The sequence below is a fragment of the Lepisosteus oculatus genome, chromosome 17 (genome assembly GCF_040954835.1).
Source record: "Lepisosteus oculatus isolate fLepOcu1 chromosome 17, fLepOcu1.hap2, whole genome shotgun sequence".
Classification (NCBI taxonomy): Eukaryota; Metazoa; Chordata; class Actinopteri; order Semionotiformes; family Lepisosteidae; genus Lepisosteus; species Lepisosteus oculatus.
The window spans coordinates 3,831,789-3,851,323 of NC_090712.1; the positions used below are offsets into that span (position 1 = coordinate 3,831,789).

General features: G+C 41.4%; 1 protein-coding gene across 2 annotated transcripts; it reads right to left on the reverse strand.

Annotated features, from left to right (window-relative positions):
- Positions 1-19: 19 nt before the first annotated feature.
- On the reverse strand, positions 20-16,268 carry pex6 (peroxisomal biogenesis factor 6). Of its 2 annotated transcripts, none has more exons than XM_015362525.2 (17): positions 15,041-16,268; positions 14,596-14,765; positions 14,131-14,214; positions 13,612-13,723; positions 12,706-12,777; positions 12,157-12,268; positions 11,288-11,496; positions 9,693-9,806; positions 9,054-9,130; positions 8,520-8,652; positions 7,737-7,942; positions 7,105-7,166; positions 6,804-6,912; positions 6,043-6,159; positions 5,560-5,637; positions 4,635-4,774; positions 20-1,414 (listed from the first exon to the last, which is right to left on the reverse strand). In XM_015362525.2, the coding sequence occupies exons 1-17, from the start codon at positions 16,253-16,255 to the stop codon at positions 1,278-1,280; spliced, it is 3,147 nt and encodes a 1,048-aa protein (XP_015218011.2). In that variant the 5' UTR covers positions 16,256-16,268; the 3' UTR covers positions 20-1,277. The 2 variants fall into 2 exon arrangements, with proteins under 2 accessions (XP_015218011.2, XP_006638541.2); XM_006638478.3 differs by having other exon boundaries at positions 9,693-9,885; positions 12,706-12,842.
- Between the last annotated feature and the right edge of the window lie 3,267 nt (positions 16,269-19,535).

Genomic DNA, 19,535 nt, shown 5'->3' on the forward strand with positions numbered 1-19,535 from the left:
CAGTGATTTGTACGCCATCTCTTAAATATACATTTATTATGGTTCATTATATTACATGAGTGTGATTGTAAATTATTTACATTTAGTTCTATCATTTTAATCATACAAAAGGAATTTCCCTGTAATCTCTGGTAATCTTTTCCGGTACTGGAATGTATGTTTCCACTGTCCTACGACGCTGTGTTTTCAAGACAGAATGAGTGTGAACGGTGAACAGTCCCACCCAGCTCTGTACGAGGTACTATCGTATTGGCTCCTCCCAGACTACTGCAGACTAGAACTGTGCCAGTGGCCGGATCTCTGGTGCCCATGCAGAAACCTTAATTCGATTTCTGCACTTCCTGGAATACCTGTTATGCAGCTTTTTGCTGCCTTCATCTTTCATCTTCCAGCTGAGTTTAATGACACTGGGGGGGGACAAAAGTCATACAAAGGCCAAGTGGCTTTAGAAAAGTAGTGGATTGCACACAGACTGGCATCTTAGTATTTATTTTGCTTTTACTACTTTATTTCTGAGCGGTTGTTTCTGCTTTTAGTAAATAGTTGCTCATCTGAGGTGCCAAAACGTTTCTTCTATATTAAAGAGCCACTGTTTTAGCTTAAAAGCAAACCGAATGTTGCCTCTCTTGAGGTAAGCATTCTGTCTGGAGATCTCCATGTCAAAGAAAAAAAAAACTTTCAAGGTGAAAGACATTAAAGACAGTGTAAAAAACTAGACCTAATTATATTAAGCCATTAGCGTGTTAGAGGCGTATCCAATTTGAATCTTTATCTGCTATTAATGTTATAATCTGTTTTTATACTTCTGGTGAAAATGTTATTACAGATATAGGTTTTTTTTTCATTTATTGTAACTCCACATTGTTATCTTTAAAAAAAATGCACTTGCACCTAGGCTACAGTAATCGGCAGTGAATATCAAAGCCCAACTTTTTTTTTCCTCTATGAAGTAAACAAAGTGCAGTTTTGTTGTATTCTATGCGTGTGAATTTTTTTTGCTTGTAATGCGCATAATATTTTAAAAGAGAAAACAGAAGTGACTGACAGTGACTAATGGAAACTAGTTTGTTTTTTTCCATTCCATTAATACGGAAACCTTAAAAAAAGATGGAAGAGGGAGAAAAACATTAAGAGTCTTGTGGTCTAGAAGAGTAAGCTTTGGTAGATAGCCTGCCTTCTGCGAATATAGTGCATAAGAAAGGATGTAGATTTGGCCAGAGGTATGCCATCTTTTAAAAGGGACATTTTTTCAAAAACCTGAACCGACGTGGGTGGTGTTACTTTGCTGTGAATTTCTGTTGGATGAGCTTGTATTTCAGCAGCTCTTGATCAGATACAGATGGCTGTAGGTTCTGTAGGGCATGGCGAAAGTCCTCCAGTGTCAGTAGAAGATCTGAATTTTCGGTGTCCAGACCTGAGACAAGATGGAAGAAAGAACGCGTAACAGTAATGATTAGGAGCTCGCATTCTCCAACAATTTTTAAAATTAATTTACTTATTTCAAGGGGCTTAGACAACACTTTGAATTGACAAGGCAATGGCTGCTTTCCCAGAAATTGTACCTGGGCTGTTACTAGGAATAGCTGAGGTTCCAAAGTTTTTATCCCTTTTTATCTAAGTCCTTTTCTCATCCTGTTACGTTTTCTCACACAAGCTAGTGTGCTCTCGGTGACATTTCACCAGCAGCAACATCAGGAAGTGACACAAGAGCTTCAGAACAAAACTGGCACTGCATTTTCTAAACATATCTGCAGTATAAAAGTTCAAACTGCAAGATGTAATGCAGGTATAGAATAAACACATATAATGACTCTTCCCCCATGAAAACAGTTTTCAGAAAATATAGTATTATAAATAAGATCTGTCCTTTAAATGCTTTACTTGAATTGTTAGCTTTGTCTAGGAAAACGTCCTTAATTGATTTTTAACAGAATGTATTTTTTATTTTAATAGAACTCCAAGCTTGGAAGATATCTGAACTTGCAAAAATGTAGGCTACAGAGACATCAGGGCAGAGTATACAAGGCAGCTGTAGTATTTCAATGCCATTCACACTTTTTGGACTTTCCAAAGACATCTGTAGCTTAAGCCAAACAAGAACAGAAAAGGTTTTTGAAAACCATTTTTCGAAATCGAGGTGGCCTGAGAGGAGTTTCTCTACAATAAGATTGTAAAGATAGTGAAAATGGGTAAGGTGTGCGTGAACTCTTGAAAGGGTTCCAGAATGCTGCACTTTTTAGACTGATGGAGAATCTGCTTTGTGCTCACCTCAAGTCTGCACCTAGATGGATAATGTACCTAAAGTAACTATTTCCTTATGCAATCATGCATCAGGAGCTGAATAAAAAAAAACCCACACACAACACAAAGCAAAGAGATGCCCTACAAAGTGATCGCAATTCTATGTAAATGATATTTTTAAATGCACAGTATAGTCCCTGGCCAATATATTAGTAATACCCACACCCCCTCCAACAAAGTATGTGTTGGGCCTCTGTTAGTAGAAACAATGGCTTGAAGGAGATGGGGCCTGTATTTTAAAAGAGTTTTAGACCAATCCCTTCCCATGATGAGGATAATGGTGTGTTGATCTGAGAATCTGTCCATGTTTTGATAACGAATCAGATCTGTAGAAGGCGGTTCCAGCCAGTGTGACAAGTGTAGCTCTCCCCGGATTTGATCCCGGTCACTAAAGGGCTCTGACCATGCTCCATGCCAAAACTTTAGGCAGAGGATAGCTCCGTCACACCAAAAGACCAGGTCCTGCGTCAAAGTTGCACTGCCTAGATTTCTGAAGGGGGTAATGTCACTTCTGTAACTCTCTCAGTCCAGAGCCCTGTCGCACCAGGAAAGGTGATGGAAGTCTGTCTCATGGTTCTTAACACTACTACACAATCATCTGGCACTCAAGAGTCTTCATTTGAGTCAGGATTTCCAATGTGTTGCATCATTCTTAACAAAAAACTGTTTTCTGACACATGATAAAACAAAACTCAGCTTGATGTCACTGGTGCAGACTGGAGGTGAAAAATCAATTTTGTTTAAATTATATGAACAAGAAGGGGAGGTGTGGACAAGACCACAGATGGCAGCAAAGGCCAGAAGGGACAATTAACTCCGGAAAGTTTGCCAGTAGAAAGAATCAGTTTTCTACTGCTGCTGTGGTAAATAATATCGATAATAAAAATTAAAATGAGAAAAATAGGCTTGTTATAGGTCCTTGAAACAGGGATCTGAAAATGCGAGATCTAGTCTAAAGGAACACTGAAGAGGGAGGAGCAATATTTGACAACGCAGTTAGGTGTGGAGTTTCTGGTAGGAAAATTATAGAAATACAGTGAATGTCTGAATGCGTTTTAGTAAGTGTGCAGGTGGGATTGTTGAAGGAGAGTTAAATAAAGGCTACTGATAAAATAATAGGGTGCTCTGAGCAGAGCATTTGGCTTGTTTTAGCAAGGTGTAAGGATAGACGTTTTAAAAAGGAAAACACGTAGTTTTTACCAGAGACACCAAAAAATCAAATCTTCTAGGTGAAAACAAAAGAGGTGGTTTACATATTGATTTTGGAAAGATGGCTAAATAACAGAAAGCAAAGAGATGGAGGAACATGACAGAGCAATAGAGGTGTAAAACAGAGGGGTGAGGTAACTGATAAGACTCTATGGTAGAAAATGCTTTTTAATGCTTCACAAGAAATGTTTTCAATTTATTTAAATGTAACATTGTATGACACAATTTTAAATAAAAATGACAGGAATTCAAAATGCCATATATATATATCATCTATCACCCTGTTTAAAAATGCATTGAATGTAAATGTCATTTCTAATTGTATGTGACCCTCAAATATGAGAAGGAAGAGGCAAAACATTCTCTTCTTAGCGCTTTGATTCAATGCAATATATGTCTATTAATGATAGCGATTCCCATGGGCCAAATCAAGCAGCTCTGTTCCTCTGGTAGAAGCAAAATGAGGCATTCAATTTTGAAAATCTTTTTTAAAAAAAAACAAAATGGAAAAAACAAAGGATGGACCTCACAATGATCTGGGACCAATGGCCAATGTTTTTTAACCACTGCTGTCATTCCATAACGGGTGCTCTTGTGAAGTGTACAGCGTTTAGTAAGCAGAGAGCTCTCTGAAACCCTTTAAATCCCCATCTCCAGGGCTACTAGATTTATATGGCTTTGGCTGCCCAGTCTGTGATGATCATGTTGAATGGCAGAAATGTTTTGACATTTCTTGGATGGGAATTTGCCCGGTGCTTGCTTTAACAAACACTACCCTACACAGCAATCAGTCTTTAAACTGATGGGAACACTTCATCTTAATAAAACTATTTGGGGATCTCTTATTATTAAAGATGGGGATTCTTTTCTGACCTGAAAAGCTTTTAACACTAAAATAAATTGAAGACTTGGAAAACACACTCATAAAACATTTTCATCACATTTACTGTCTTTTTTTTAATACGCAATGACCATCAGAATGCTTACATAAAACATACCAGACTGCAGTTTCAATGCTTCTTTTCAGTTTTGTCATAGATTGAGAGGCTGGTTTTCTTTTACCATGAAGCACACGTGAATGTGCTTCCCGAACGGGGCCTTATGCTTGAAGTCAAGGTACAAACCTTCATCAATCCTACTGATCTTCCGCTTGATGGCCGATGTCATGGCATCGGAGCACAGCGCGTACAAGTCCGCTCCCGTGAGCTGAGGAGGGCACCGCTCCGCGATATCCAGGAGGCTGACATTCGGATCCAGCTTGAACCTGCAAAGAATCAGAAGTGAAATCAGGGGGGAAAGTGAGCGAGCAGGGACTTTTCTGGGATCCAGATGCTGACCGATGCACAGAGGAGTCTCAGGCAGGCTCTGGTATGAACTGTGCCCCCCAGGCAACACCCTCCTCTGAACGAAACACAGAAGCAGCATCCTAGAGCAGGAGCCTGAGCTACACTTGTCCACCATAGGATAAACAATACAAAAGATAAGCCGCCCTGACAATGGTAAATAGAGGGATGAGACCTCCACTTTCAGGACGAAGGGGACCGCTGAGGTCATACAGTACCCTGCAGTAAAGCTTAAAGGGCTGAAGTGACTGAGGCAAACTGAGGAGGAAAGAGGAAGAAAATAAGATGATGATAAAATAGAGTGTTTAAAGGGTAATTTTACTACAGGCTTATGTTTATGAAATATAAAAAAAATATATAGAATAAGTTAAACTTTCCTGCATTATGAGACTTTTAAATTGCATTTGTAAGAGACTATAAGCTTTATCAACTTTAAAACTGTAATGACTTGAAATCTGGAAACTCTTCGGTTTTAATGTGATTCATTTGTTAACAACTACAGGAGCAGTAAGAAAGTGGAAACACAGGGTTGTGTGCATTGTGTGGTGAGAAGCTCTTCCATGATACAGTAGCAATGAACTAGCCTCAGCGAGACAGCTGAAGAAAACATTTGTTCCTACATGGTTAAATGCACTTTCCTGCAGCCCTAAAACAGGGAGGGCTACGTATGATCTCAGATATTTCTGAATTGCTGACTGACACTTACTTTCTGAGGATGGCCTTAAGGACTTGTAGCTGAGACTCTTTATCTTCGTTAATTCCTACATATACCAGTTTATCAAACCTGACAGAAGACAAAAACAAACGCACATTAAAACAGCACCAAAAATAATCATGTTTTGGTCCTGAAAAGTGTGGTAAACTGAACCAAATATTTAAACATTATACCCTGACTAGTTACTGCATTTAACTTTTATAAAAAGAAGCTCTTAAACAAGGCTGGTTTAACCAGAAATGAAATGTTATAAATGTTATAAATGTTTTATACCCACAGACTGATGTGCAGCAACACTCCCATCATGAAACATTCTTGCTAAGGGAAATGCATTTTGTTTTTGGTCTGTCCTCTGTGTAAAGCACTGCAGCTGACTGTGTGTTTCATGCTCAGTAAAGCATGAAGTGGAAACACTAAAAAAGGCAAACTGTCCACAACTAAAGGGTTGCATTAAGTGAAATCTGGGGGTCATACCTGCCAGGCCGGAGCAGAGATGGGTCAAGCAGGTCAGGTCGGTTAGTTGCTCCAATTACAAACACGTCTCCCGAGGAGTGTAGCCCATCCAGCTCTGCTAAAAGCTGAGACACCACCCTAGATAACAGAGAAAGAGCAGGTACAGTATGAAGACACAGAGAAATGCTGAGGAAGAAGCCAATTCCAACTGTACTGCGCTAAGGTTGCGACTCAATTCTGGAAGGAGCATGGTCTGAGGTTGTAAGTCAAACTGATCAAACTGTTTCTACGCAGGACTTGAGAAAGTTCTGAAATGTAAAAGTGTTCATATTTCAAGTTTCTTCTTTGGGATTGTTCTCGTTTAAAAGGGAAAACAGGATTCACCTCTTCATGCAAAGGACTGCAGGAACACGGAGCAAATTACCCAGCCAAGCTGTTAAAGCCCATTACCTGACTTCTTTCAAGAAACAGCTGGACAAGATCTTCAGTTTAGTTATCTGCCAACAACCAAAAAGGCTCAATGAGCTCCTCTCTTTTGTAACCTTTATGTTCTTTCTTACGTTTTTTTTTCCCCAAACTAGCACAACAGGACTTTGCAGGCGGGCTTTTGATTGTTAGACTGCTTGTTCTGAAACAGCAGTCTTTGCATTTCACAGTTTCCTGATCCTCCCTGTAACTTTATTGTTACACATACAGTAGGTTACACCCTTCACCACCCTGCAGTTCTGAGGGTCTTCCAGAAAGTGTAACTGGGCTACGGAATACTGAATGGCCACACCTACCGGTCCATGACCCCTCCCGAGTCCCCACTCCGGCCTCTGTTAGGAGCCAACGAGTCCAGCTCGTCAAAAAACACCACACAGGGAGCTGCAGCCCGGGCTTTCGAAAAGACTGGAGGAGGAAACCAACGGGAACCGAGTCAAATAAACAACGCTGACAAAACAAGCCGCTTGCGAGTTCACAAAAGTCTAAATCATCCAATAACAAAACATGATTGGCTCACAACCAATGCTGATTTTTAACGATCCTTCATGAAGGAGGGTCCACTCCACAACACTGGGAAAAACGTCTTGAGGTACATACCCTCCCGAACATTTTCCTCACTTTGGCCCACATACATGTTGATCAGCTCCGGCCCCTTCACGCTATCCGGAGAAAAAAAAAAAGATTAAACAATTATTGCATTTATTGGAGATGATAGTTCTGATTGATGAATGAACTAATTAATTAGCTAATGAACTCCCCAGCTTTAAAAGAATCCTAGCGCTTTCAGACAGAAAGAACACACAGAAAACAAATGTCCAATAAATAAATTATGGAGGAGGTAATCATGACATTTTCAACCAACTTGTTAGAGCTTGGCAAAAAAGTTGCAATACAAAAGCATGTTTTCTACGGTGCCACATGATACAGATGAAAGCAGATGTTGGAGATGTCATTGCTGCAGGAGGGTTCAATCCCAAGGACAGCGCTGACAGTTTGAACGAGCTGAATGTGCCCACTTTACGTCTTGAAGATCTACCTTTCTCACTTTTGTACCAACAGGCGGGGATTCCAGCGTGTTGCTTCCAAGCCTCCAAAAATGATGACTGGTGGAACACGCTAACTACATTTTTCTGATTTTACTTTTAAACTTTAACATGATTGCCCTCGCTTAAGAAAAGGGAGGCTTTTGTGGTGGAGACGTAGGTGCTCACGGCAGGACTTGTCCGTACCTCAGAAAGGTCAAGGAGCACTCAGTCGCCACAGCTTTGGCGAGCAGCGTCTTCCCAGTGCCAGGAGGCCCATACAGCAGCACACCCGAGCGTCTCAGGCCCAGGGAGACCAGCTCGGGGTGCTCCAGTGGCAGCTGGATGGTATCCAGTATCTCCCTCTTCACGTGCTGTAGGCCGCCTATATCCTGCCACTTCACTGAGGGAATCTAGGGCACAGAGAACAGACAGCCTGGCGAGTCTCACGCCAATACTTCCTGTCAGCGACGCAGAGCTGGCAACTCAGCCAAGAGCTCACAGAAACACCTAACAGCAGTGCTGACCGCAGAAAGAGCACAGAAAGATAGAGCTGTAAGGTATTTCTGGCTACTGGTATTCAATTGTATAATTAAATTGTATTAAATTAATTGAAGGTAATAAATGGAAGAGGTCAGGCCTCAGATAACAGGGAATATCTGTTTCAACAGCTAACAAGGATGTTTAACACATGCATTTTCAAATGGTCAGCTTCAGTTGTGTAAGTCCTATTTGTCAAGCATGCAACGACATATAAGATTATGTACTCACTTTGTTTAGTTTAGTGCAAAACTCTACAGGACACTTTGCAGCAACACTTAAATAGTCACCTTTTACAAACCTAACAGTATTGTCTTAGAACACAAGAACAGTTACAGATGAGAGCCTACTGGTCCCATCTAGCTCATGTAGGGGTTTGTAGTCAGTTGCCCTAGTAGTTTCTCCTTGCGTCCCTTGGTTCGTGTGTCCGCATGGATGTCAGGAGCCTACCTTGGGTGCTCCAACGGAACGAGAGTGAGCCTTCTGTAGCTCATCCAGAGCGCTGGCAAAGTCCTCAGCCAGGATACACACTCCAGAGGCACGCAGATCCTCCTCTTCATGCAGACTAAGCCCGCCTGGGAAACTACAGATCAGTCAAAAATATAACCTTTCTGCTGCTGCAAGAAGCAAGAAATCAGGAGCTCCAGCTGTGACCAAAGGCTCATCCTCTTGGTGGGAATTAACAAACACTTATTATGCAACACTCTGAAGTCACAGTGTCTACTAGGGCAAAACCTTTTATCATCTCTATTTCCTCAGCCTTGGCACGCAAGGTTGTTGCTATTAAAGGTATTATTAATGGTTGACAAAAACAGAGCAAGAAAGGGAGAATGTCTTATGTTATAAAAAGGGAGGAGAGCAGGTTTAGTTGAAAGATAACATGAGCTAAGAATCTGCAAAGCTTGATCTGTTCATGCTTAATATTCATTAGCTGATTCATATTCATGAATACAATATCAATGTACCAAGGATCCAAGATCTTACCAGGTCTTTAGGATCCTTCTGTAGGCTGACTTGCCAGCACAACCAAGTAGTGTGCACAGATCACCCAGAAGAAAGCCCTGAAAAAGTTGAAATCCGAAATGCTAAAAAGAACTGCAGACTTTGACTCCATCACAGAAACTTCACTTACTGAAAAAAACATAACTGTAAAACTACTTATAATGTTTTTATAAGTATGCTTTTATTTTGTATTCCTCCCATCCATGCAAAATAAAACAACCGTCTATATTTCAGTTCACAAAGAGATGCAGAAATAAATGAGCACATCTCACTACAAATCTGGGCTACTGTTCCATGCCTAAAGACAAGCTTTCAGATGTATATAAAAGATGCACATGGCTCAGAAAACAGATGTTATGCGCTTGCATGGGGAAGTGTTGACCAACCAGATTGTACTCACAGCGGCATACAGAAGAGATTTAATCTGTATTACTCCAGATTGTTACAGTTTCACTGTTGTAAGAAACATATCCATTAACATATGGAATTGTTATTGCTAATCGTAAGCAATAAAACAACAATATTCCATGTAAAAATGTTAATTCTAGCGCAATATTCAAACACGTTTCTCCTAAAGGAGTCTCAGTCCTACAGGGAACCAGCTGCTGCCTGTTTCCTTACCGCTGTCTGTTTAGCAATCTTGCCCAGGTTAACATCTTTCCCCAGAGGCTGTCCTGCAGACAGACTGGTCAGCATAGCCTTCCTCTGCTCTTCTGTAGGGCTTTCCACTGCCACCTGGTGGACAAATGCCATCATCACATCAAGGGACAGCTCCCGTGGGCTGCGAACTGTGCCGATGACCACAATGTTGCCGCTGTTCAACATATTTAAAAGAACAGAGGTTGGTGAAAGGTACAAAAAGCAACACATTATAAATACATTCTGTAAATAAATCATTTCAATTTTCTATTTAAATGAATACACATGCATTTTTATTAGAGTCAATAATTCAAAGGCGCTCCAACCCAAGCAATGCTAAAAGTTTTAAAGTTTTATTTCACAGTGAAATCAAGTCCACTGCCAACTCTGCTTTCAGGGCTGAAAGATGTGAAAACATGAAGGTAACCCACATCACACGTGAACAAAGTCTCACTGCACTCTGAAAAAAATCTAGAGAAACTAAACATTAAGACTGTCACTTAAAGGGGAACCGCAGACCCAATTTCTCAGACCAAATATAAAATCTTGGTAATGAAATAAATTCATTGAAATCTAGAAAAAAATGACAAATTTCAAATTAAGCACATAATCATCAGTTGAGAGCTCCCACAAATTGTGACATGATGTGGCCCTTCCTGCTCACTAGTCACTGTAATGACTAATGTAATGTGATGTACGAGTGAATAAGTACAGGTTATTCAGCAGACATTTCACAACAGAAATGTTTCAACGTGATCTGCATGCAGGGTTAACAAGAAAGTAATATTTGTCGCCAAAACTGTCTCGAAGTCGAGAACCATATTTCTATTGGATTAAAAGAGATGTATTCACAAGTCTGCTTCTTTGCAATGTAATAGGGCTGCAACACATCACCAGACATTTTGTTGTCTCGTGCTGAATTGCAGAATATGGCTCTGCTCACACCTGGAAATTTAGTCTATCTTGTGATGTAAATTGGAGGTTTTACAAGTTACTGTGTACATTTGACTTTTACCGTGGCTTGAAACGCACTCATCAACGCTGATTCTTTCTAACCCCCCCAAATATAAAAACAGCATCGCATTTCCCCCTTAAAACTACAGGAAATAATAATTAAATGAATTTTTACTTGTCCTACAGCACGTGAGATCTGAGGTGGTTAGTCATTACCCACCAGAAGCCTCATTACACAGCAGGTCAGGTACAGGAGTTATGCACAGTGCTGGGGCATCTCTGAGGAGCAAGTACTCAGGACCTTTGGTTTATCATCTGTAGGACAGGACATCCTATAGCACAGTGTCCCCAGAGTCACCATACTGGAGCACGGGTTAGACATTCTCTTCCAGGGAGAAGAGCACCCCCTGCAGGTCCACCAACACCAGTTCAGCCAGCACTTGGGCTTTCCTTCCACATCTCGCATCCCAGAACTGGCCAGACTCAGCCCTTCCTGGCTCCTGCCTGCTGATGAACGCAGGCTAAGGTTTCGCCTCTGCAGCAGTAAACCAAGTGAGACGCGCGCCGTGCGGCCGCCCGCACTTCCTGGCGCCCTGGGCACGCCGAGCCGCTCGTGTGGTCACCTGGCGGGGGCGGCGAGGCCAGCGATGAGACGCCGGAGGGCGCGGCCAGCCCTGGCGTCCTCCGCGGAGCCCTCGCGCTGCTTGCCCACCCACTGCACGTTCCTCAGCAGGAGGGCACAGGGCTGGTGCAGCTCCGCCCGGGAGAACGCCCCCTGCAGCTTGGCCTCGCCGGCGGCGGCCGTCTCCCCGCAGAGGCCCACACAGTCCACCTGCGGGACAGCCAAACACTCACTAGGTACCCTCTGAACCTCTCCCAGACATGGCCCTGCAATTTATGAAGGAGATCCTCTCCTGCATGACCTTCTACTATAATAATAATAAACTTTATTTATACAGGGCCTTTAAAGGTGGCTTCACAAAGCGCTTTACAGAACGGCAACAACACATGAAAAAAAAACAAGATTTACACAATGAAAAATGCACAATGAGAGGAGACAGTAGATGGAGGTACTGAAGACGGTAGGAGCAAAGGGGAAAATAACAGAACCAGTTAAAAACAGAACCAGGCCCTTCTAAAGAAGGAGGTTTTTAGTCTACTATGCAATTTTCTAAAACTTTTCAGTTACCTTAAGCCGATATTTGGTTCTGTTAACCACACAAGTTAAAATAGCCTTGAACAAACAGATAAAAATAAAAAGAATGGTGAAATCAGTGGTGCACAATGCTCTGAAGCTCACTGAAACACTGTGCATTACTGACACGCTACTCTATCTACCCAGTAAAACTGTATCATAAAGTCTTAGAACACCAGTTGGGAGCTCAGATTTGGTTTTCTTTGTAAATCCTGTTTTTTTTTTGCAAGGTAAATTATTGCCAAACATTTCCCCCTCATTTTATTACAGTCCCAGTCCTCATGCTTCAGGACATACCTTGAGGAAGTGTAGGTTCAGTCTGGCGCACGCTGCTCTGACAGTTGTGACCTTCCCGCTGCCACACGGACCGTGCACTAGGAGCGTGCAAGCACTCCCCAGCACTGCGGCGCTGGAAGGAAAATCACCACGCAAAACTCAGGGAACAGTCCGGAAGGAAGCAACACCAATGAACCGCAACAAAAAAGAGCAACTTGAACAAAGGCATCTGTACGTGTGAATAGTTTTCCGCTCAATAGCAAAAATTTTTTATAGTTAGTACAGTAGCGGTTTGTGCAGTATTCTACTATATGGGGCCTTATTTAAGAGACAAATAATGGTTATAAAACACTTGCATTAGTCCTTAGCTGGTATGGATCAGCACAGAATAATTTTCCAATACATAACCCACCAAGACTTGCTGGACAGTTTGTTTTACAGTGGCGTAAACCAGATACTCTTTCCGTGCTGCTTCAACTGAGAAAGCTGTGTGACAGAATTCCTAAGAATCCGAGACACCGTTCGCAGCACACAAATCCTTCTCGTTTAGCTGCAGACAGTCATACACACCCTTCGGTGACATGAGGCTGGATGGTGCTGACAATTTGCTCCACTGTGTGCGAGAGCCCTGGGGGACACAGGCTGGTCCAGAACGAAGGCCCATCACCCCCAGGGGAACAGGGAACGAAACTGTTTATATTTCCTGCCTGAGGGGCGACAAAATCATGACAGCCAGAATACTTAAGGCAAAGCAGAATACTTAAAGGCAAATAAACCCTGGTGCGTAGAATTTTTTGAACCACTGTATTTTAGAAATCAAAATCCTATGGGGAAAATAAAATAGATCACTTTCACTTATCATTTCAGATTTGCAGTTTTTACTTATGCTTTTGCTTTTCTAAAGGGCAATGGACATTTAGTTCCACATTTTCCCCAAGACATCTGTGATTTCAATTAAAACCTGTTGTGCCCCCTAATAAAAATCAGTTTCCAAACTCACATAACTGAAGTGCTGGACGACTAAGACTGCATCACTAATGCTTCCAGTGCCCTTTGAGGAACTAGAAGTCCACTGTGCTACTGTGTTAACGTGTAGATGTTATACAGTATCTCTACTAATGATTCAGGTATTGATGGATGGGTAACTCCAAATGTTAACGAACAAAGATTCAGAATGTTTTTTTCATTTTTCATTCACAAACGGGAAAAGATGACACTAATGCCTTATATTTCAATTTTTTCTCAAATAACCTTTATAGATCCTTACTCAAAACTGCATGTAGGTCTGAAAGGCGATATGGGATGTGATATTTTAGCTGAATTTTTCCAACAAAAAGGTTATTGATGTATGGATATTGTTCCACGAAAAAAAAACAGAAAATGATTTCTGGGACATTAGCTACTATACTACCATTGCATTCCTGTACAATGTCTATTTACATTCAACATATATATCCAAAGACAATTCTCTCTTACCAAGTACAAGGATGTGTGTTCTGTATCAGCCAGATAACCAAAAGGGCTCATCTCTCCATTCTCTGTAGTAGTGCCACAAACCTTCTTCACCCTGAAATACAATACTGGCCAACTGCGAGATAACAAGACAACATAAAACAATTAGATAAAAAATAGGCATGAACAACTAGGATATTAGTTACAAGCATAACCAGATTTCTAGTGGGCATTTACCATGACAACTTTGCAAGACATTGTCACAATGCCTTTCTGTGCTAATACCATGAATTTGTTTTACCTGGTCACTGTTACATGTAATCTAAATTATGCTTTACTGTATCTCTCTGTTCTTCACCATGATTTCACTAAGCATGGACACACCTAGCATTTTCCAAGTCATATACCGCAGTAAACTTTTAGAATCAAGATGTTTAATATTGTGGAGACAAAGATAATTATTTTTCACAGACAGATTTAAACTGTTCTATATGCTTTAATATACAGCTGATTTTGCTTAAAGTTTCTGGGCTGAGAGATTACCTTGTAAATCCTTCAGTGTGACTCTCTAGGAATGCTGCATGTCCTTCAGTAGGAATGCTCAAAACATCCCCTAATTGCACCAGCCTGAAATGACAAAATATCAGCTGGAGTGAAATTTGATCAAGTTTTAAATGCAGTATGTACTGTATATAATATGCTGAAAAAAGAAGAAAGAAAACACAACGTTTCAGCCGTGGAGCACCATGGCCGAAACGTTGCGTTTTCTTTCTTCTCTTTTCAGCATGGAATAAACCTATTACTTGTTCCTTTGCAGCCTACACATGCTGATGCAGCTACCCACCTGAACATGTATATAATATGTAGTATATACGTGATACAATAATGATGATTCCTACTGTACATGGGACAAACCCTTCCTTGACACCAGTTACATTAAGGGTGTTCCTGCAGTTTTAAAATGGAGTGGGCCTATGACTATTCATATCTTTGAGACACTTGACTAACCTGGGTGTGCTAAAGTGTGCATAGAGAACACTATCAATACTGCCTTTGGAGCTGTAGTCAGGTGAAATGATGGCGTCAATGTGCAGTTCTCTGGCAAAGGGTAAAGATGCTGTGGAGGACCTGCTGTCTTTCAGCTGTCTCTCTTGTTGGGAAACCTGCTCATAGCATCTCTGCAGAAAAACAGGAGAAAAAGACTCACTTCAAATTATGGTACTTCTTACCACTCGCAAGGATTAGTTCAACCAGTCCCTTCTGTTCACTGAACTAGAGATATTCCCCAATATGTACACTCTAGCTCATAAAGTATTGCCAACATGGAGAAGCACAATTTCTCCCATATTTGAATAGTTTACGTTAGAAATGACGTGATCAACTTAATGTTTTAGAAAATGTTCCATCTACATCCTTCTCAAGTGGAATACAAGACACAGACCTCAGCACTCACCTTTATCTTGACAACTCTGCTGGCGATGGGCATTGGGGCCCCACCAGATAAGTTAAACCACAGAGAGGGCGAGACGAAGCCCACGTTTTCGTGAAACTCCAGGTCTTGAGATCTGGTGAATTCAGCAACAACAACTGCAGCGAGGTGCCCACCTCTGTGTGTCACGGCGTCTTTACTGCAGGCATGGTCCTCGGGTTTCTCAGGACAGTCACTCCTAACCGAAACCCTCATTTTGTCCGAAGAGAGGCTTAACGTGGACACAACAACCCATTCGTGGTTGAACAGACCCAGTTTAAGGAGTGAGTGTTTGCTCACAAAAATAGAAGCATCCACGTTGGTCCCCAAATCTGCCTTATCTTTTATTTTAATCCTCCCTTGCTTCAGCAGGCTGGACACATCCATTACTCTGACGTCAAATCTGCATTCCAATGCTTGCAGAAAATCAGAGAAGTCTGACTTAATGACTTTCTTCTTTTCTAACAGCGAACGCCCCCCAGAGAAGCTATTAGCGTAGTGTGCAAAATCAGAAGCATACAGGGATGTTAAAAGTCTAGTCGTCGACGCCTGGCTTGAGCCCTCTAAAGGGCCGTGATTCTGCGCCAAGTCTCTGCAGTCTGTGACCACCACAGTCGTGTTAACTGTTATGACTCCCTGCGTAACAGGTGTACACTCCAGGACAACCAGGTCTAAAAAATACTGATTAACCTGGGCGATATCGTCGCCAAAAAGTGGGTGGTAAGGCACTAACAACACGTCACCCTGCCTCGCCAAAACGTTTTGTTTCTGACAGGAGGCGAGTATGAGAAGTCCATTCGAGAACTTATCGGAATTTGCCCATTTAAAGCTCTGTCTGCTTTTTGCGCCAACCACTATTTTACTCAGGCCTATTGGAGACGCCAAACGCACCGTCACTTTTGCACCAGGCTGAAACCCGTAATGCCGAAAAAACAGTCTGCTTGTGTAAAGTTTTAGCAGTGTATCGCTGTTCACGAAGGTAGCAAACTCCGGAATGTCTTCCTCTGTCGTGACATGGGCACACAGAAACATGTCAGCTCTCGGAGGAGACTGCCGCCTCCGCGCACAAAGCAGCACACATGGTAATTCATTTCTACCTGGAAATATCTGATTGAACTGTGATTTTGCAAGCAGGACATGCAATTGATTATAATGAGACGGAAACGTATCCAAGCAAAACAACTCTGCCTGCGCTGCCATATTGTCGAATGCAGCACGAACTGATGAAATCAGGAAATCAAGCAGAGAGACGAGCTGTCGAACCTTTTGTCTTTCTTCGCTTCAACCATCAGAGGGCATCACACAACAAAATACAGTATTTCAAAGTCGTTACTTACGGATTGCGACGAAAATACAAATATTTAGGGACGCAATTATGCTGGACTGAAAAATCAATCACTGTGGACGATTTTACAGTACTTTTAATAAATTAAGATGTATTGTGGCGCACAGTTAATAGTATATGCATAGAATATCAGTGCTCTTTAATCGATATTCGCGTTTCAACTTCAACATTTGTGTTTCACCTGATAGATTGTTAGTCATATTTCTTGAAATATGAAAAAAACACGACAGACAAATGATAATACATTTAAACGTGATAACTCATTAAAAAAGAATAACCTGTTATTGGACGATACTATAAGTATAGAAATTGTAGCACATAATTACACGACATCTTTTTTTAATAAATGCAATTGTATTGTATATCTACAGCAAGCTTAATGAAAAATGCATTCCTACACTAACATGTACACAAAAGGTGTTTTAATATTGATGTATAATTGAATATATTTTGTTCTCCAAATGTTTTCTAGGCATGAATGTTATGTTCCCAATTCAAACGAAATAATACAACTAATAAAAAGTAATCTCAATATATTTTGAGTTCCTCCTGTATATCCTTTTCATTTCCTCTTTATATCGATGTTATAATTTCACACTGTGTCTTGATTTACACCTTTCACATTTCTGTTACCCAGAACGTCCGTGTTTTAAAAATAATAATCATAATTGCTTACACTTAAATAGAGCTTTTCTGGACACTCCACTCAAAGCACTTTACAGGTAATGGGGACTCCCCTCCACCACCAATGTGCAGCCCCACCTGGATGATGCGACGGCAGCCATAGTGCTCCAAACGCTCACCACACATCAGCTGTGGGGAGGAGAGCAGAGTAATGAAGCCAGTTCAGAGAGGGGGATTATTAGGAGGCCATGATTGGTAAGGGCCAATGGGAAATTTGGCCAGGACGCCGCGGTTACACCCCTGCTCCTTTCGAGAAACACCCTGGGATTTTTAATCACCACAGAGAGTCAGGACCTCGGTTTTAAGTCTCGTCCGAAGAACGGCGCCTGTTTACAGTATAGTGTCCCCGTCACTATACTGGGGCATTAGGACCCACATGGACCGCAGGGTGAGCGCCCCCCGCTGGCCCCACTATCACCTCTTTCAGCAGCAACCTTAGTTTTTCCAAGGAGGTTTCCCATCCAGGTACTGACCAGGCTCACACCTGCTGAGCTACAGTGGGTTTTAGAATGTTCAAAAGCAGCGTGTCCATTGTAGAGCGGAATAACAATATTATTGTTATTAATTATTATTATTATTATTATTTATCTAAATGTTTGGCAATGTTTAATTATTATTGCTTTGCTTTAGCAGCACAAATTCATCGGTCATGCCGTGCAAGCTCTTTGAATCTGGATCACTGTCAGGAGGCTTTTGGATTGGATTCTGCAGCCCTACACTGCACTGGCACAATGCGAGTGGGTTTACAGTCCATTCTTTAGCACCGTACTTGACATTAGAACCGCCGGGAACAGGCTAAATCGGGAGAATTACGCTCCTGTCGCGGAACTGAACCTGAAAGAGGAATTCCTGGGAACTGGCCTCACTGGGATGCTTTTCCCACGCGTGGCCCGCGGAGAGCAGACACCAGCTGCAGTGCATCCTCTGCGAGCAACAAGTGTTATTCAACCGGCATTTTCCCATCCATCCTCTCAGCCTCTTCTTTCAAGCCCTCTCTTCTTTTTTATATTATTTTCAGAACTCAAATCCCACAACACCCGCTGACATTTATTCTTAACACAAAGCCCTTCCTTCCCACCGAAGACAATGCCAGCCCCGCATATAGACTTGCATCTGGGAAGCGCTGATGAACAAACACCACTTTGTCTTTTGCGATCGTCGTGGGTGCCGGGATGGTGGAAATTATATACAGTACAATGCATTCTAGCAGGAAAAACATCCTTATGTTCAACATACTGTAGACCTCTTTTAGATAGAAGTATGCAACCATTCTTCTAAAACGTGAATTGTTTCTATTTTAAATTCAGCGCAATACGCAAGATTTCTCCTGCCGGTTTTACTGAGACAAACGTTGGTGCCTTAAAGCAATTGGCTTGTTAATTGCTAATCCATTGTGCTCTGCACGCGTGGGTTCGAATCCCATCCTCGTCGTCTTGAGCTTCATTGTCTTGATGCACTGTTTGCACTTTGTTTTGTTTTTTACACTTGTTTTACAAACGAGAGACTTTCTGTAAGTAAGAATTCCATTGTTCCAGTACCGGTTACATATGGCAATGAAGTTCAAGTTCAAGTTGTTACCTTTATTTGTATGACTCAGTTCCTAAGAAGAGAAAACGTACAATTGTGCACGAAATATGAATTTGATAAGAGTCGTTGGATTTGCTTATTCTTTATTCGCCTTTGAAATGAAATTAAAAATAGGCTATACACATCAAGCATGTATCAGAGATGTTAAAATCTACAAACCGGACTTTTTTTTTCCCATAGACGTTGTGCAGAAATGCATTCCGAAGAGTTTAAATATGATAAACCTTATTATTTTTTTCATAGAAGTACATATTCTACCACCTAAACGACACTCCAAAACACAACCTGCTAAATATTACAGGTCTGTTCAGAAGGTTCTGGGAGTGTGGAACAAGGTCCCCAGTCATTGTGAAGTCGATACTTATTTCAATTAACAGCTGGATGGGATACTCGAATCAATTAGCTACTAACGATAAAAAAAACATAACTATTCTCATGTTTTTTAACATTGTGAAAAAAAGATGACTTCCTCTTAAATTCTGCACTCTGTTTTATATGCTTATTTAATATATATTATTTATATGCAGTTATCTTGACACCGCAACTTTCTGCAATGGTAAATACGGTATTTCTTGTATGTTTACAATCCCGATTAAAAGTGTGAAACGAAGAGCCTTCTTTCGGAATCTGATCCTCTTTTTAGCCTGAACCGATCAAAGGGCAAGAGTTAACTTATGATGTTAACGAACGCAACTCGTTACTGCAGCCAGTGATCAATTCACAGATTAATATCCGCCTGCTAGGATAACCTACAGTATTTCAAAGCTGTTTAAGTGATGTGGTAGCGAACCTATCACAGTCAGCACCCTGCTATCCTACCCGAGTGAGTTCCCGAGGAGGCGGGTCGCTGCGGTTCTTTAAAGT

Coding starts and splice junctions, on each gene's coding strand:
- pex6 (XM_006638478.3), bottom strand. CDS start 16,255: ATGGCAGCGCAGGCAGAGTTGTTTTGCTTGGATACGTTTCCGTCTCAT. Junction 11,497..12,156: donor TGAACCTACACTTCCTCAAG/GTATGTCCTGAA, acceptor GCTGTCCCGCAG/GTGGACTGTGTGGGCCTCTG. Junction 7,167..7,736: donor TGCTCCTTGACCTTTCTGAG/GTACGGACAAGT, acceptor TTCTCCGGATAG/CGTGAAGGGGCCGGAGCTGA.